General features: G+C 37.3%; 1 protein-coding gene across 2 annotated transcripts in view; it reads left to right on the top strand.

The window, feature by feature from the left end:
• LOC140146439 (acyl-CoA dehydrogenase family member 11-like) overlaps nucleotides 1-18,867 on the top strand; it is a 32,624-nt gene extending 13,757 nt beyond the window's left edge. For both annotated transcript variants that reach the window (XM_072168289.1, XM_072168290.1), the window contains exons 6-14: nucleotides 1,677-1,819; nucleotides 5,426-5,575; nucleotides 7,257-7,351; nucleotides 8,120-8,219; nucleotides 8,694-8,834; nucleotides 9,719-9,811; nucleotides 10,609-10,743; nucleotides 15,182-15,396; nucleotides 16,093-18,867. In XM_072168289.1, coding sequence (XP_072024390.1) covers nucleotides 1,677-1,819; nucleotides 5,426-5,575; nucleotides 7,257-7,351; nucleotides 8,120-8,219; nucleotides 8,694-8,834; nucleotides 9,719-9,811; nucleotides 10,609-10,743; nucleotides 15,182-15,396; nucleotides 16,093-16,219 — 1,199 coding nt within the window. In that variant the 3' untranslated portion in view covers nucleotides 16,220-18,867. The remainder of the gene's footprint in view (nucleotides 1-1,676; nucleotides 1,820-5,425; nucleotides 5,576-7,256; nucleotides 7,352-8,119; nucleotides 8,220-8,693; nucleotides 8,835-9,718; nucleotides 9,812-10,608; nucleotides 10,744-15,181; nucleotides 15,397-16,092) is intronic.
• Nucleotides 18,868-19,623: the final 756 nt, after the last annotated feature.

Here is a 19,623-nt window from a genome sequence, read left to right as displayed (position 1 = left end):
TGCCTTTTTGGTCGGTCCAAATTTTGGACAAAAAATCCACTTTTTCAAAATCCGCCCCCAGTCCAAAAAGGTCAACATTTTTAAAAACAGATCCACTTTTTCAAAATCAGCCCCCAATAAAAATAAATTCTGGTTACAGGCCTGATTGCTAATACATTTAGAATTCCTAATACATTTTGAGTTTATCCCCAATTGGGTGTATATCTTGAAGTTGTACATTTGGGTGTATTCTTAAGTCTTCATCTATGAATAAAAACAATTAATATAAAACACTGCTGGTCACCATCTTGACTCAATGTGTAATCATCTTTCAATAAACCTTAACGATCTCAACAGAAAATGTGAACAGCTAAACATTTTCTTGAACATATTCATCAGGACTGTTCATAGTAGATTGTCATTTGCAAATTCATACAACTAGTCCAATAAAATTCCACTTACATGCAGACGTTTCGAAAACTACCAGTTTTTTTTTCCGATGCTATTGATGCAATGATGATCTGTGTACAGCTTAGTTTTCTGCTGCTTGTGTTGCCAGTTGATTTTCCATTTGAAATCAGATCATCAAATATGTGACTTAAGTTGTATACCGTGAACAGAGACGAGGGGCAATACAGCTCAACTGATCATACTTTTCCTACATTCGACCTTGCATGATTTTTGAGTTGACACAGTCATGAAAATAATTATAGATACTTGACAGACCATTAGTAGCCCAGTTCTGAACCTTTTCATTGATCATTCATAACAATAGGTATCTGATGGATCAGTGAAGATAAGAAGGGATTATAATATATCTGTAACCTTGATATTATAGTACATCTCGAGGAAAAAGTGCAATGGACATGTTTTCATTTTATGTTTCAAATATCCCGCGCATGAAAATTGAGTATTTAACCCAAAATGGAAAATGGAACAATTTATTGGAAATCTGTTTAACAGATTTTTTAGACATCTTTTTCTGCACTGTATTATACCTAAATTAAGAAATTTTATAAATATTCAAAGAAAATATAGGTCATCCAAAAAATGTTGATTTTTACACATTTTGGGGCAAAAAAGGAAAAATAAGCAAAAATATCAAAATCTGTTTTAACAGCTTCATTCATCAAGTCATAACAAACGGCCTACATGCTTAATTTCTAATAAAATATTGAAATTGTGAAAAATATAGGTATTTATTGATTTTCATGTTTTTTCTTGCAAATATGCTAATAATATGCAAATTATGAAATTGCAAAATAAAGTTTCTACATAGCATACATCTTTCAAGTGTGATGTTCAAAATGACAGACATCAAAAAGAGATTCGATGAAATGTAAAGGTGTAGTATCAATTTTGGCATGGACTGTCTGGTCAGGAAAAGTACGGTAAGTTGAGCTGTACAACTTAAGTCACATATTTGATAATCTGATTTCCAATGGAAAATCAACTAGCGACTCCGTTGCCAAGCAGCAGAAAACATCAGCTGTACACAGATCGTCATTGCAACAATAGCATCGAAAAAGTAAACTGGTGGTTTTCGAAACGTCTGCATGTTAGTGGAATTTATTAGACTAGTTGTATGAATTTGCCAATAACAAAGAGCTAAACATTCTTCTTATATCAGCATTAATAAAATGTGTACCATTTTGACCTCATTAACAATTATTATATTTTTGTTTGTATGTTTGCAGCTGATGGTACAGATACAAGAGCCATCAGACAGGCAGATGGCTCATACAAGTTATATGGCTATAAATGGTTTTCATCAGCAACAGACTCTGATATGACGCTGACTTTGGCCAGAATTGTGGATGAAAGTGGCGAGTTCACCAAGGTAAGGAGTGTGGAAATAATTTAAAAAAATGTATTTAAAAAGAAAACCTGTGCAGAGGCACATATTTTAACTACTTCAATACATTCAACCTCTTTTATCCGGCGATGATGTGACATTGGTCAAAAAATAATCTGGATAAGTGAATTACATGATTGTTCAATTCTTTGTTAATATACATGTAGTTCTTTAAAACATAGTGCTGTGCAAAATGAAGATATCCTTCCAAAGCTTCAGATCATGAAAATAATGTGTTATGTGGCATTGAAAAACATGTTTTTCTTAAGGGAACAAACCAAAAGTTGGATGAAATGAAAGTGCTTTCATTAGGAGACTGGCCCCTCCTTCCCTGAAACGTAAATATGAAATGTTAACAATTTGAACCTGGAAGATCAACTTTGACCCTTGATATTTTAACTATAGATTTTTACAAACGTAATCAGATTTTTTGACCGCCCAACGAAAATAGCGCTGTATAAACGAGCTCCAGATAAGCAAAGTTGGAATGTTTTGATCCAAGTCTGCAATTTATAAGCTCCAAAGAAGATCCCCTAAGCATTCTCATGTGAGCCATATCTAGCTTACTTGAAATATTCAAAAGGTAAAGCCTTCATAACCCCTTTTGATCCCCCTGGGTAAAAAACAATTATGTGATGGTGTATGCTACTGTACGTATGTGCACGTGTGCACAAGTTGCTCCAACATGTATGCTAAATGCCATGAAGTTGTGTATGAACAACAGGTCAGTCACTAGTTCAAAAGTTAGAGGTCATTCTGGACAGGAGTAACAAGTATTCCTGAAAAAAATTGGTGTCAGTTCCAATTTACAATGTAACTATTATTTTAATGTAATGTTAAAGAGAAGTTTTGCACTGCAGCACTGACAAGAACATTTAGTGGTAGTTCATTTTATCATTAAATAGGCCTAATTATACACTTACATAGGCGTGCGTGTTTTGGGCATAACGTCAGCCTTCTATTCTTCAAATTTTTTCACAGGAGGAAGATGGCGAATTTCATCATTCGATATCAGCAAAGTATCAGGCCCTTGCAACTCCTATACTAGCGCAATACAAAAAGATTTTTGTTTAATTAACACTGGACATGCTGGATGTTTTTATAAAAATATTGTACCGGTATGTGATGAAGAAGGGGGCTGGTGGTTTATTTGTGTAAAGGTCAAAATAGGATTCGGATAGGGTCAGGACTCTGTTTTGTCATCTTCCTTCTGTGGGTCTTTGAACCTGCTCATTGTCTGGTGTTTTTTTTTTGTGTGTGTGTTTTTTTGTAATTTTGATTTTGAAATGGAGCCTTCATCTTTGGTTCGAGTTGTATTTTTTCCTGAATGTATTTTAATGCTTTCTCTCCCCCACCAGCTCCAAGTACTGATAAAATACAAAAAACTGAAAAGAAAGAAAGAAAAAAAAAAAAAGAAAGATGTGGACACCGACAGTACCCCCCGTGTATTATCCGCCGGCACCATTATCACGTGACTGTAGAAAATGCTGCTGCCACCAGATATAGGCTAAGTAAAACAGCGTATTACTATCAAGACTTATGTCGATATTATCAAGTGTTTGACGTCATCTGTTGATGATGACTTGCAAAACTCGTGGTAAACCGGGCCATGATTTTAAGCTTATTGTTAATTTTGCACCTTCAAACATACAAACCATCTCAAAAGTTAAGTCTTTATAGTAGGAAACCTTTTTGGGCTAAAGCACCATGTCAACAATGCCTAGAAAAGTTGCTTTTTGCCTTGTAAAAGTACGTAATTTTTCGGCACTTCCTGGTCAGCATGGAAGCAGGTGGATTCGCCAAATCAATTCGTCCACAGTTGACTTGGCCATATGCCAATTCATGCATTTGCCCCAAGCTAAGTCAGCCACAAACCAATTCGATATTGACCAAAAGGGATAAACGATTTAATATGTTAATGAATATATGTGACCGTCCATCTCGAAACAGCTGTAAAGTCGGCTCGTGGTCAATTTTGTTTTATTTCGTGTTTAGAAAATATATCATAAGCTTTAAAATGAAAAATCATTTGACTCCAAACGATATCCAGAAGTAAAAAAAAGAGGGTTAAGTGCACAACGTACAAAAAAGTGACTATATCTAAAACCGATGATCCTACAGATATGCGACCACTGACTTTTTTTTTTTTTATGACCAGAGGAAAAATTCGACATATGGCACGACTCAAGGATATTTGGTTAAAAAGATAGAGGGTTAAGTGCACAAATTTTTTTTTTAAAGTGACTATATCTCATTAACCAATGATCCTACAGATATGCGACCACTGACTTTTCTGTTCCTATGACCAGAGGAAAAATTTGACATATGGCACGACTCTCTAGGATATTTGGTTTAAAAAAAAAAAAAAAGTGAATATATCTTATTAACCAATGATCCTACAGATATGCGACCACTGACTTTTTTGTTCCTTATGACCAAGGGAAAAGTTTGACATATCTCACAACTCTGTAGGAAATGATGTACATCATCATCATCATACATCATCATTTTATTTTCATTCAAATCAACATACAAAATATAAAAGACACAACATTTGAATGAGGAGATGCTCAAAAGGCCCAAAGGCCTGAAGCAAGCACCCCCTTACACTGCCTTAAGTTACAACATACAATTACACAAAGTTAACAAATAAAAGAAAAAAGAAAGAGGAGAAGAACATGCAAAGAAAGACTCAATATAAATATTTATAACATTTCATATAGATATTCCACAGTCCACACAAGAAATTGATAGTTGGAGTGGAGATGGGGGGGATGGGTGAGGTCATTAAATAATCCCTAAATATTAGATGTAATTTTTATTAGACTTTTCTTTATTTGTAACTTAAAGTGGTTTACTGATTTTGCCATCTCTATATATTTATCGGTAATATTCCATTTCCTAGGACCGGAAGCCCGTGTTGTGAGGGCTACAAACTGCGGTGACTACGTACAGATACGCTAACGCTGACTTGTTTTGTTCTTTATGACCAGAGGAAAAGTTCGACATTGCACAACTCTTTAGGATATTTGGTTTAAAAGATAGATGGTTATTGCACAAAGTACAACGAATTGGTTTGTGACCGAATGCAAGACATCAATTCATCTAAATATACAGATTTGGTGTAAAAACAACGGTTATGGAGAAAATCACGAAATAGTTAAATTTGGCCAACTTTTTTGTACATCAATATACAGGGTTCGAATTGGCATGTGGGCGATTTGGTTTGGGGCTGAATTGACGAATAGTATCGATATCGATATTGATATTTTTACAGAGCACGTGATATTTCGATATGATGATTCGAATTGTCACGTGATCGTCAAACCTGTACTAAAGGTGTCAGTTCTGCAGGAACTGACACAAAAAACAATAAAATAAAAATGGTGAAGCTTTCTTGCTCTTAATCATCCATCTGTTTATGTTAAGTCTATTTTATTCTGCAGGGTACTTGTGGCTTGTCTATGCTCTAGACTTATGTTAAGTCTTTGTCTATGTTCTAGACTTATGTTAAGTCTATTGTATTCTACCAGGTACTTGTGGCTTGTCCATGTTCTACACTTTATATGTTAAGTCTATTTTATTCTACAGGGCACTCGTGGCTTGTCCATGTTTTACCTGGAAACAAAGGGAGCAGATGGAAAATTAAATGGCATTGAGATACACAAATTAAAAGATAAGCTTGGTACAAGACAACTCCCTACTGCAGAGTTACTGCTAGATGGAGCAGTAGCACATCTGGTAAGATATGAATATTGATTACACTGTATGAATATTTATGAGCTGGCATTGAAATTTATAAAATCAAGGATAAGCTGGGTACAAGACAACTCAACCCCTACTGCTGAGCTACTGCTAGATGGAGCAGTAGCACATCTGGTAAGATATCAATATTGATTACACTGTATGAATATTTATGAGCTAACATTGAAATACATAAACTAAAGGATAAGCTGGGTACAAGACAACTCCCTACTGCAGAGTTACTGCTAGATGGAGCAGTAGCACATCTGGTAAGATTTGAATTTTGATTAATATTTATTAGCTTGTGTGATATATTCAATGTTCAGTGCACATGCTTGCAAAGTAATAACACAAGTCATACACTATTCATTGGCATAATCAGTATGTACCACTGATCCCATAATTGGTGTCAGAAGATTTGCTTTAAAGCCCCATAATTGAAAATCATCGTTTCCCAGGAAAACAGCAGACCAAACTCATGGCCAGATAGTAACATGAGTAGAGGTTTATTTCACCTTGAATGCATAGATATATATAGTCTTGCACATATCATCGGCTGTATTCCATAGTGGCGTATAGTGAGTTTTGGTCATTTTTTTGAAAATTGCCACATATGTTTTTAATTATGTTCTCTTTCAATTTTCTATGTCTCATCAGTCAGAGTTAGCTAATTAATGAATTAATGTGGTGTATAGTTACAAAGTGAAATTTTGTGTTTTCCATAGTGGCGTATCAACCATACGCCACTTTTTATACACATTTTATAATTAAGAAATATCGGCAAAAATGAAAAACATTGCATGTCATAGTGGTGTAAACCTCGCTACATGTCATAGTAACATATCGGACCTATACGCCACTATAGAATGAAGCCGACAAAAAGCATGGCGATCGAGGTAGCGTAAGGTTAACGTTAGGGTATTGCTTTTTGCGTGTTTTCCATAGTGACGTATAGTTTTGTACTTACTGTTTGCCAGCAATATTATGTATTTATTTCTTTTGAAAAATATATAAAAAATAAAATCTATTTAGTTTACTACAGATATTTCACGTCACTTACAAAATATGATGAGTGTCTGATTTACACAACTCGATTTTAAATTGGCATTTCTTCAAACCCGATTTTCTCGAAAAGTTGTTTATTCGCAGTGCCCCACTATATGCCACTATGGATGGAATACAGCCGACGATATGGGCTAACTTTCTCCTATAGGCCATCCAATGTGCCATTGCATTGGTAGGTCTACAACTGGTATCTACTGGTCAGTTTATGCTCTCATTTCCACATCCGTTGTTTCTAGCTGTGGCTTTAAAATAATCTGTTCAATTGACCCTTAAGCATCAGATTGAAGAGGGACCAAGTGTGGCATATATAACCCAAATGCTTGCAATAACACATATTCACAACTCGCCAGTCTTTGAACTAATCTGTTTCATTTAAGCTTGGGTGTCAGAGGAGAGATGAAGTGTGGCATCTATAACCCCAAATGCTTGCAATAACACATATTCATAACTCACCAGTCTTCTGTTTGTGTCATTGAACCTTAGGTGTCAGAAGAGTGACATGGTGTGGCATCTATAACCTCCCCCATCCCATGCTTACAAATTATAATAACTCATGTTCATAATCATATGCCACTCATGTTTAAAATGATCTGTTTGTTTCATTTAACCTTAGGTGTCAGAAGAGGGACGAGGTGTGGCATCTATAACACCAATGCTTACAATAACTCGTATTCATAACTCTATTGCTGCTGTTGGTGGCATGAGAAGGTATGTTGAGTCAAAACTGAAGAGATACATGTGTAAAAAGGAAGGTAATACAAGACATAATTGACAAGGTGCAACCTAGGAAAACACATAACATTTAAAAATGGGCAGAAGATTAAACACCATTCCATAAACCATTTAACAACAACTTAGGGATTTTGCTACTTAGAAGTACACACCCTAGACATTCCACATTGACCTTCGTAGCCAGGATCAGCTCCTGCGTTCCGTACAGGTTTTACACAACAATTCGCAGTATAAGTTCCATGTCCACAAGACACCTTCAATAGGGCTGGAACCTTAACTTGTGACACCTTATCGATTGAGCTAACTTGACTGCTTCAACATTATGTGCTTCAAAAGTATACAATTTCTCATTGAGAGTGTCACTGTCTTCAGTCACCAAATCATAAGCCAGCTTTAAAGTGAACACTGGTATGAAGGTGAAACCAGGGGAGGCAAATTACCTTGTTAGCTCTCAGCCAGCTAGTTTGAGTGGTTTAGGGAACATAGGGATTACCTCAAAACTCAACCACCTGTGTAGACTACCATGTTCTATTAAGGAGGTTCTGACTGACAGTGTTTCAGACTGACGGGGAGACCCTGTTTAAAACAATAAAAGCCATGCCCAACCTTCAGTTCTGCCAGGGTGTATAGGTTGTTGAGTTTTGAAGCCATCCCTTACCAAATCAACAATCTCATTCAGGAATAGAAACTGAACCCATCAGCTAATAATAATTAATTTTGTTTGTTTGCTTGTTTTTTTTTCAGAATGTTACACTTTGCCCGAGACTATGCTACAAAGAGAACAGCATTTGGCAAGAGAATAATAGATCATCCATTACATATACAAACACTAGCTAGGATGGAGGTAAGCCATAGTCCACCCTACTATCATGTCAGTAATGTACCCAAAGATTGACAGGAATCTGGGGGGCGGTACTTCCATGTTGAAGTATATGGGGATGTGCCGCCCAAATTTTTATGTCCATTTTTTTCACAGAAAATCCCTAGACATTGGACCATGTTTCCAAAAATTGCTCCAAAACGGACAAAAATGTGGCAGGTTTTTACCCCCAAATCCTTAGGCATGGGTTCATATTTCAAAAAATTGCCCTAAATGAGCAACTTTAGCCATTTTTTTTCAATTAAAACTATTCTCAGGGTTTTGAAGCTTGGGCGGCACACCCCGGTCAAAACATAATTCAATCACTACCGGTAATATTCAGATTATGATGCAAAGTAAAATATTTTACAAATATCTAATAAGAATGTTTACAATATTGCATTTTTTCTCATATCCTCAAGATCAGATTGTAACTGTCAATTTGTTTGTATGATACAGGTGGAGACAAGAGGATCTATACTATTGATAATGGAGATAGCTCGTCTCCTTGGATTAGAGGAAAATAACTTGGCAACCAAACATGATATGCAGATGATGAGGATACTGACGCCTATTACCAAATTATATACAGCTAAACAGGTTAGTGCTACTTAGATCAAAGTGATATATATTTTGATTTTCTTCCCATTGATTAAGCATAATTGTAGTATCAGAATAATGAAACTAACGGTTAGCAACTATTTTAAATTGTTGCGATTTGGTAGTTCACAGCATCTTACGAATGGTAGTGAGCTTTGGCAAAAATTGCATTGATCATTTCATAGAGAGTGTGTAGAAGAATTTAAATATCACAGATATACTTCTGTAGGTCCTGTGGTTCTTGAGTTATGATTTAAGAGGGCTGAAACAACAACACTTTTGTAAAAGGTATATAACTCATTAACAACAATAAATCAAGGAAGTTTTCAAAGTATATGATTTGTAGAATGAACTTTTGCAAAACCTCAAACTTTCAATGCAAAGTGAGGCATATTTCATGATCCATAGCCTCATTCCCCATTTATTTTTCTCCAAAAAAGTTGAGATTTTTATACCTCTAGCTACATTATGTTTGTGTGCAAATATTTCTTGCACTCATTCGCTTGGTAAATATATTGTCAAATAATGTTCTGTTTTCAGAACAAAATTACAACACTGGCCTGTGGAGCCTGCATGTGTAAAAATTATATGTATAGTACACATAATCATGCATAACTTGCAAATGCAAAATAGGAATCAACTGAAATTTTGGGAATAAGCTGTTTTGTGGATATCAACTGAAACATACCATGAAAAGAGAATGTTAGAATGTAAGAATGGCAGAATACTCCTAAACATACTAGTGCAAGGAATGACTGTTGAATGTTCCTCCCTCATACAATGTTAGTGTGCTTAGACCTCCACAGCTTTGACCTGATGTCCTTATTTCTTAAACTACTCTTCCTTATGATTTTGAGTGACAATTATACATCTATCTATTGCAGTCTATCAGTGTTGCATCTGAAGGTCTAGAGAGTTTTGGAGGACAGGGGTACATTGAAGATACAGGATTGCCATCCAGGTTACGGGACTCACAGGTAAATCTTACATTTATGTGAAACATTTCTTGCAAAGAAATTCAATAAAATTTGTGCATATGGCCAAATTTTTACTCGATCGCTGAGTGATAGTGATGCACCGCCTTTTGAAAGTGATGGGCAATTGCCAAATTTTGCGATACAGCCCTTTTGGCTTTTGCATTCATACTAATCACAGCAATCGTGATTGCAGATGACAATTAAGATATTCATGGATATGTCATGGATTTGTAGCACCAACTGTAATCTAATAGTTTTAAGACATATACATTATGTTTCACTACCTGAAGAGAATTGATCAAAAATTTAATTCCCTCAGAGGAATTAGTATCTGTCAAGGGTTTGACCGGAATCACCAGGCTGTCATTATAGCTAGAGGCAGCATATGACACACATGGGTCAATGAGTTACATAAAAATGACCTTGTGTGGTATTTAGTTCCTAGGAAGTGAGTTTTGCCTGAGGCAATTTGTGGTTAAATGTTGAACCCTCATCACTATAGGAGTTATTACCGTCAATTTGGTTGTAAAAGGAGGTGATACATGATCAATTCTGTTTTTAAAAAAATAGCGCAGTGATTTATAGTGCACTACGCACAGGCACAACGGCTAGACGTTGATGCAGAATCCTCATTACACTTTACAGGTTGTCGCTGCCCACTATACGGCCCCACATCATTCCATAAACAATTAAACAACAATTCAGGGACTTTGCTGCTTCAAGAGCGCACACCCTAGACATTCCACAAATATTCAGGCAGTGAAACCTAATGTAAGTATGTTTATATTCATTTACAGGTATTGAGCATCTGGGAAGGCACAACAAATATCTTGTCTTTAGACGTGTTGAGATCAATCACAAAGACAAAAGGAGAGACATTGCAAGCTTTCTTCGCAGACATCCAGACTAGAATGGATAATATTAAAACTCAGGTAGGGTACTTAACGCATAACAGTTAGGCCATGCAAGTAAAGTTGCTTTCCAGGCAGAAAAGGAACTTGTTTTGCCTTGATTAAGTCCTATGATATTATCAGCAACCTGCTGAAATAACATTTCAGTGCATTTTTCTTGAAGGTGGGTGCATTGATATTGGTCAAAATAATCAAACATTTTTAGTATTTTGTAATAAAAATGCACATTTATTAACCTATATCTCATACACTGTTACTGAAACCTTAGATAGTTCAATGGTTTGATGAACACCATACTATTTTTAAACACTTGAGAACATTCCTGCAATATCTTAGTGGTTCTTACCCGTGTGATATGACATGATATAACACGGGTCAGCACATGTGCACGAGATACGCATACTCGTTATTTGAACCAGTCAGTCAGAGGCGCATAGCAACAACGGGACTGATAGATTTTAAGCCCTAGGTAATTCCTTGTAAAATTTAGGATTTAATTTGATTTAAATTTGTACATGTAATGATATCGAACAATACAAATTGATTAATTGTTGATAGTTCATTAATTACAAGCATCGAAGCAGTATCGACGGTCGATGCAAGGATCGAATAAATTTGCTCTGATGAACTTCAAACCCATGTCCATCAATTTAAATTCATGCCTTTAAGGTTAAACAAAGTGTTGAAGGGCTTTACCTCCAGAAAAAATATATTATTACCTTATACGTAAGAAAATATGTCTACTTATCATGTGAAATAAAAAATCCGGAAAAATTGTGTGAAAATGTGTTTTTAGCCTATTTTTTAGCTGTTATCAAGCACTATTATTCGATTTGTTTACAAGCGCCAAGCAACTGTCGTCTGGGAGAGTGATTGACATCTTTATTATTAGAGAAGAATGGAATCTGTATAGTTCATGAATATTCATGTAGTATTTACACAACCTGTATCCCAGCCATTTTTGCCTAGTTATCGTAATCGTTCATATAAGACGCCCATATGATCCATGGTGTTAAACTGATATTCAACAACTTTATATCTCTCGATCTTTGCGATCCGAAATATTGAATTTCAACTTTAGGCACATCTCTAGCAAGATAATAAATACCTGTCACAAATAGAGGTCTTGAAATGTTACTTGCAACGTTAAAAATGTGAATAGAGAACAAATCGGGTTCAAACATACTTCAAAAATATGAAGGTAATTGTCAACGCCTACTACCAGAATAGCCGGAAGAGGGCAGACTTCATAAGGGAGTGTTCATATATTTTAGCGGGGGACAAAGAATTTGGAACTTATTTTGGGAAATTTGCTGGGTTTTTGGTTTTGTTCATGCCCGTACGCAGTGGGGTGCGGGGGGTGCGACCGCACCTCCCCAAATTTGCAAAAGTACACAAAAAGTCCCAAAATTTATGAATTTGCGAGCATAGCGAGCAAAAAAATCAGGTTTTTTACGGCTTTTTGGTCAAAAAGGTCCAAATTTTGGGGAAAAGTCCACTTTTCACAAAATCGCCCCCCCTTTGGAAAAAGTCCACTTTTTCAAAATCAGCACCCCCAAAAGAAATCCTCATGCACGGGCCTGGTTTTGTTTTTTTATTTTATCTTCCTGGTCGGGTGTTTCGGTTGGGACATTTTCGGGGCATTTTCATGCACTTCACAGGAGTTTTTCGTGGTTTCTCTGTAGCTGCCGTGTGTACTTTTCCCCACGTACAGGGTATAAATCCCGGGGTATAAATAAATAAATGAATAATAACATATAAAAAAAAGAATCTGGAACTTCAACGTCAAAAAACAAGACAAATTGTACCCTGCTAAAAATATCAACCCATATCCTCTCTGAGAATAAAAATAATAAGACTCCAACCTCACCTGCAAAAAAAATATTTTTTCTGTGGATAATTTGGGATAAGTTCGGGCCTATTTTATTTCGACAATTTTCAAAATCTATAAGGTGAAATGTGTCGTGGGGATGTGCGGCAGATTTGGGGTGCATTTTCAGCCATTTAGTTTAGACTCTGGCCTACCAAAATGCCTTGAGACCCCCCCCCCCCCCAACCCAGCGCCGGGACCTACATGACATGATATTCTCCGCGAGTCCCCCAGAAAATATAAAAATACAACATTTTGATAGGCCTAGGCTACTATATTTGTCTGTATAAAGAGCTAGGCGCATGCGGGATTTGCCGACTCCAATGTTCATTTTGAACCATTAATATTTGAGCCACGGCGCCGGGAATGTGAAAAGAAAGCGGGGGGGTAGGAGCAACAAATTATTCAGGACGATGAGATTTTACTCATTTTCCAGCTTTTTGCGTGAGATTTATTACCTAGGCGTGAGATTATACTACCTTGGCGTGAGACCGTGAGAAAGTGACCAATGCGTGAGACTCACGGCCAATGCGTGAGAGTTGACAGCCCTGCTTGTAGGCCTACCGGGTATGTCTCCCGTGATGACAGTAGCGTAGCTGCCGGGGGCAATTGCAAAATTGCCTATTTGGGCCCCCGCCCCTAGTGCAAGGAAAAAAAAGAGGGAAAAGGGGGGGGGGGAGAAAGAGGAAAAAGAGAGGAGAGGGTGAGAGGAGGGGCAGAGAGATGGGGAATCCAAACGATATGCAATACAGCTCAATAGGCCTACCATATACGATTATGATAAGCCTGGCAAAATTGTCTATTTGGGCCCCCGCCCCCAGTGGGAAAATTTGGTGGATTTGGGCCCCGCCCCATAGGGCCTACAGTCTTGCCCCTCCCGGAAAAATCCCAGCTACGCCGCTGCGTGATGATGTTGCAAAGTTGCGGAAGTTCATTCATAAATTTCCCATTTCCACTCGACAACAACAGACCAGCACGCAGCCGCAGTAGCTAATCCCGAGCTAATCAGAGACATGTGCGTTTTCTTTCAACAGAAAATAATGTGACCATGTGACTGACACGATGTACGCTTCAAATAATTATGCTCTCAAGCGCCAAAAGTATGATAATGGAAAATATTTATAATGAACACTCCCTTATTTAGCCACACCTTTCTCGTGTTGCCTGGTATATCAGCAAAATCCTACACTATCGCCTTCCCTTGGTAAAATCCCTGATAAAAACTCGTGATATTGAAATTGAATTTCAGCGCCAGAACTTCCGTCATTCTAGCATCATGGATGGATATGCAGTGGCGCCGCTAGGGGGGCAGTATTTCCCCAATATTTTTTCTTTCTCATCCAGTTTTTAGGCAAAATCCCCACAATTATGTAATTTTCCACTTTTTGCGGCAATTTCAAGTGCAATAAGTGCCCCTGCCTCAAATTCACTTCCCCGGCCCCATGCCCGAAAAAATTCTGGTTCCGCCACTCACGGGTATGGCTATAGCTAGGGGCGCCCCCCCTTGGCCTGCCAAAAATACCCCATCCCCTTTGCATATAGCCTATATATAGGCATATGCCAATTTTTTGGGATCCCCAATTTCCATACCCATACCCATACCTTAAATGGATTTCTAAATATCTACCTGTTGCAAGCGCAGCATTGGCGCTGGATTTTAAGCTAGAAAATACCTAAATATTTTAAAATCCAAACTCGGCAACACCACTTGCCCTCGGCAACACCACTTGGCAAATACAGCCCGTCAGTAATGTAAATGACGTAAACAACGTGTTTTAAAAAGAAATGAGAGTGTCACTTCTGTCCAAAAAATTTCGAATTTTGGCCTTGAGCAGCGACAATCAGAGGTAAGAAAAACACAGTATGACGCAGCTTGAAATATAGAATCACTATATCAATTTTGAAGTTTGTACTTCAAAGCACAAGTCAAACGAGGTGAAATGGTTCGAAAAAAAATTGATTTCGCTGTATCTTTTTATCGCTAAACTAGACAATTTGGCAGCAGCGAGTCGGAAAAATAGCAAATATCTCAATTTTCTGCTATCGAAATGAAAATTTAAATAGCACCTGCATGCAGAAGAGGGTTTATAGAAATAATGTAGGTCAGAATTTTGTCTATGAAATCTTGCACGGAATTATTATTACTGGTTACAAAACGACATACAAGTGGAGGCCATTTTACTTCAAATTCGGCCAACATTTTAAGCTTACATAAAAAATCGAGACAACCAATATCAAGAATGAATATGCACATTCTTTTATTGACTTGTTTGTAATGGCGTCGAAGTTCCCAACAAAATCGCCACTTCCAATGAGAAATTATGGCCGTGTTCCCAAAAATCTTGATGCTCGGATATTGAAAAAAATTTGAAATGTTTGAAAAGTACATTTCATTTTGAGCCAAGTGGAAAATTCAAGCATAATAATGACCCTTACACTTTCAGCTTTTAGACGTAGTTTATGCGTTTTTCTCTCCGATATTTATTTCCAGAAATAGATAAGTTTAAAGGGGGCTACGTGCATCCCATTTTGCTTCTGAAAATGGCAAAATTGTGTATAACCTTAACTGTTTTATTATTGCACCATTAGGACCAACTATTGATCACAACCATGAAGAAAATCCATCAAGCCAAAGCTGACCTAATGACATTTGTACAATCAGCCAGTACTCAGGAACCCATTTTTATGGAAGTCGCTGCCAGAGATTTTGCCTATAGTTTGGCTAGGACGTATATTGGGGCATTACTTGTTGAGCACGCTGCATGGGCTGAATCGTCGCAAGTTGATGTGACAGTGGCTAGCAGGTGAGAGTTAGCATAAAAAAGCATACTGGTTTGTAGTGTGCTACGCACAGACACAATGCCTAGACATTGATCCACAAGCCTCAGCACACTTTGCAGGATGTCGCTGACCACTGCAGCCCCCCAACCCCTCCTCCTCATTCCATAAACCATTTAGGGTCTTCGCTGGTTAGAAGCGTACGCCCTAGGATCAGCCGGGGATCAGCTCCCCGAGTTTCATACGGGTTACAACAAAACGACAGTAAGTTCTTTGTCCAGGGGAATTCAAGTTAACTCAATTTTTCCACAAGAGCCTACCATAGTCGAACACTTTATCGATTAAGCTAAATTGACTTGGTATTACTTGTTGAGCAACCAACCAACCAGGGGCATTTTGTGATCTATAGCCTCATCTCCCATTTTTCTCCAAAAAAAGTTGAGATTTTTATACCACCGGTAACCTCTGGCTATATGATGTTTCTTTGCAAAATATTTCTTGCAGATTCATTCACGTTTAACAACGATGCATCCATGTCGTCCGCGTGGTTCGCGAGTGAAGTAAACCAAGCAGATGCACCTAGTTGATAACAAATGAAACATGATTGAATCCCTTTCAAAAACAAAAACAAGCTAAAGATCATCTAATTTGCTCATTTCATGAGCCTCAGTCATTGCCATTTCCAAAATATTACCCAATGTACATCTTTTTTATTTTCATAGGTGGTGTGAAAAGGATCTTTGCCCTGTAACATTGGGTAGTGCAGCGGGAAGTTACAAGAATGATGGGATATCACATGATATGGATATGGTCATGGATGGATATGTTGGTAATAAGAGTAAACTCTAAGGATCTTTGCCCTGTAACATTGCTTACCTTGGTTTGTGCAGCAGGAAGTTACAAGAATGATGGGATATCACATGATATGGATATGGTCATGGATGGATATGTTGGTAATAAGAGTAAACTCTAAGGATCTTTGCCCTGTAACATTGCTTACCTTGGTTTGTGCAGCAGGAAGTGACAAGAATGATGGGATATCGCATGATCAGTGTGAAATTTTTGCACTGAAACGCCTCGAAAATCAATGGCCGCTCATTGATCCCACTGAAATGGATTTAATCACACTGAAATGGATTAATCACATTTAAATGAGTTGGCCAGTTACTTTCATTGTTACTAGTAATATGCGAATTAGTGTCTTGGATCATTGCTCATATAGCAGACAATAGCCACCTGAAAATTATGAAAGACCACTTAGCTGAAAACAATTTTCAGTGTTACTTCTTATTTTGTTCTGACTATTTTCAATGTTACTCTTTCATTTTCAGTGTTACCTGCACCCACAAAAATGAGTGTCAAGTTGCCAAGACAAATTAAAATATATAGACAATTCTCGCCTTTCACAATACGATGCGCCGCCAGCCGATGCTCTTGGCAGTCAAATTTTTGACTCCAGAGTCAGCATCTCCGTTCTAGCTGCTATTGAATTTTCACGCGAGTGTGATAATAAATTTGTTGAAAACAGCTCCACGAAGGATTCCCGGTGATCAATAGATAGAAAATGGATCTACTATAATTGTAAATTGTTGTTTTAGTATGCATGCGAATGTAACATCATTATAATGACATTTAAACCCATAATGATGTATGTTCCTATATTGTATTGGTATTACGTGGGCTTTGGATGTCAACATTTTCCCATGATGCACTGCGTATTTTGGCCTTGACTCAGCGACCGCTGGAGGCGTATTGTATTGTGAAACGTGAGAATTAAGCATGACATTCTGGAGAACAATTTTACCCATTTGATTTTTTTTCAAACTGATACAAAAAAAAATTCTAATCTGGAATACCTCAGAAAGTTCAGTATTTTCTCAACTTCATGCTCATTTTAATTTTTGTGAGAGCAGGTCACACTATGGATAATCACCATAATTATGTTGATAAGATAAGAGTTAAGTGCAAGGACCTTTGTTCTGCATTGTACAACACCATAAACATTCACTACAAGATACTTATTGCAGCTGCTTCCCACTTGCACAGGTACACCGTCACCATGGTACCTGACTGGTGCCCACAAAGTACCTATATAGTACCAATGCTGCTACTGCACAGGACCCACTAGCAGTGGTACTGCACTGGTACTACACTGGTACTGCACAGTACCAGCCAAGTAAGTTACGATGTACCTGTGCAGGCGGCCCCAATAGGAATCTTGTAGTGTAGTTTATTTCCTGCTCCATGTATTGATAATTGTGTAAGTTAAGTTGAATTATAGCGCAGTTTTGTGTAATGCAATGTTGGAGAAGAAGTTCTTTTCCAAAACTTTACTAAGCACTTGCTTCCGGAGAACCAAAGTTGTGTTCATTCAGCCTGTACAAAGGTGATTTAGACTATCCGTGTGCATATGGGCTCATAATGCTATGGTAAACAGCCATATTGAATTGTTCTATATATAGGGCCAAACTAAAGTACCTCAATATAAAAGTTTGGGCATGTGATGCTTGGTGAGTATTTTTGGCACAGTGTGCCAAGAGAGTAACTTGATAAAAATGGCCATAAAGATTGGACATAAATTACATGTAAACATGATTTTACGGGTGATCTGTTTAAGAATGAGAATAAAAGTATTGTTTTGAGACCCAGCCTTGTCTGTATCACCTCATATAACACCTTGTTGTTCCACATTACATAATGCTACCTCCCATGTTATATCAGGCGGCAGAGATACTTCTGGGTCTCGAAACAATACGTTTATGATTCTCTAATTTCAAAATATGTTGGGACAACAAATTGTGTTCAGTTCCAAGTGGTGGGAGATCCTCCTAACAGAAGCTTGACAATTGTTGCTATTTAAGAAATTCAAAGGTTGCAAGTCTCGGATCCCATATTATTAACCATCATATGGCAAAAGACAGTAACATTGTTTTAATCTTGTTTTATGTTACATCCTTTTACTATGTGGGTCAAATAGAAATGTAAATAGAATTCTTTTACCATAATAGGATTTTAATGTTTTGTTAAAAAACATATTGTTGGGCGTGTGCTCATGTGCACACATAATAGCAGTGGCGGCGTAAGCATTAAATTTGAGGGACGACAAAGAAATTTTGATCTGGTTAAACCAGAATTTAGCCCCAAGTGAAGATGAATTGTGCTAATCGATAGGCCAATGCACGCAAAATTGTGCAAAACAAAGAGTTTTTTGGGTTATATAGGAAAATACACCGGGCATTTACTGCTTTATTTTTTCTTCTATTTGGATTTTTAGGGCAGGCACGTCTCCTCTGAAAAAAAAAGGCCGCTTACGCCGCCTATGCATAGGCTCAATTTATTCCTTTGACCACTCAACAATGCACTACATTATCTTTTTTTTTAGTATTGTAAATAATTGAAAGTGGAAATTGTTTAAAATTCTACTGAAATTATGTATAAAATCAAAGTATTATAACTTACGTGAATGAAGTATATTTTTATTGTAATAAAAATCACAATTGTATCAAAATTTGTTTGCAGTCTTCCTTTTATGTTTGCCTCATGTTTTGTAGTACATGATAGCAGTATTGTAGAAATGTGTTCTCTGTAGTAAATATCGGATCAGTACTGTACATTCGCTAATAAAGCTCCCACCTCTTATAATCCCTCCCTCCTCCCCCACCAAACTAGTCCATAAAATGATGTCAAAATACCAGACTGTACCCATATTTTCGAACATCAATCACCAATTTCACAATATCCATGTGGTTCTGGCCATTACTATTGACAGTGTATACAGTATTGGTAGAAATTCTGTATTGTTTGTGGACCACCGCAGCACTGCCAGATGGTACAAACGATGGGAATTATCGTTGTCTAAATAATACAAATTAATTTAATGTTACGAGGGATGCTTATTAGAGAATAATTATATGGTAGCCAAACAGATTACACTTACATAGTACCAACTCAGAATTGCCCAATCTTGGTTTGTCATGCATGCAGACCAAAATAGTGTACCCATGGATGAAAAAGATAACTGACTGCGTACAAGTCTCGGCATCGCCCGATAATGAGGGCCGATTGTTCCAGAAAATGCAACAGCTTCACACTTTTTTTTACGGTCAATCGTGTAATCTGTAAGGCACATAACGCTCTATCATGTATATGAGAAAGCACATAACGCTGGCGTGATTGTTAGACACAGCACGATTTAACGATCAGCCCTCATGAATATGCGAGAATTCACAGCATACAATGCACTTGGACATTGA

Source organism: Amphiura filiformis, chromosome 2, assembly GCF_039555335.1.
Source record: "Amphiura filiformis chromosome 2, Afil_fr2py, whole genome shotgun sequence".
Taxonomy (NCBI): Eukaryota; Metazoa; Echinodermata; class Ophiuroidea; order Amphilepidida; family Amphiuridae; genus Amphiura; species Amphiura filiformis.
The sequence above is the reverse complement of the archived record's forward strand: the minus strand, read 5'-3'. Positions and strand labels throughout refer to the sequence as shown.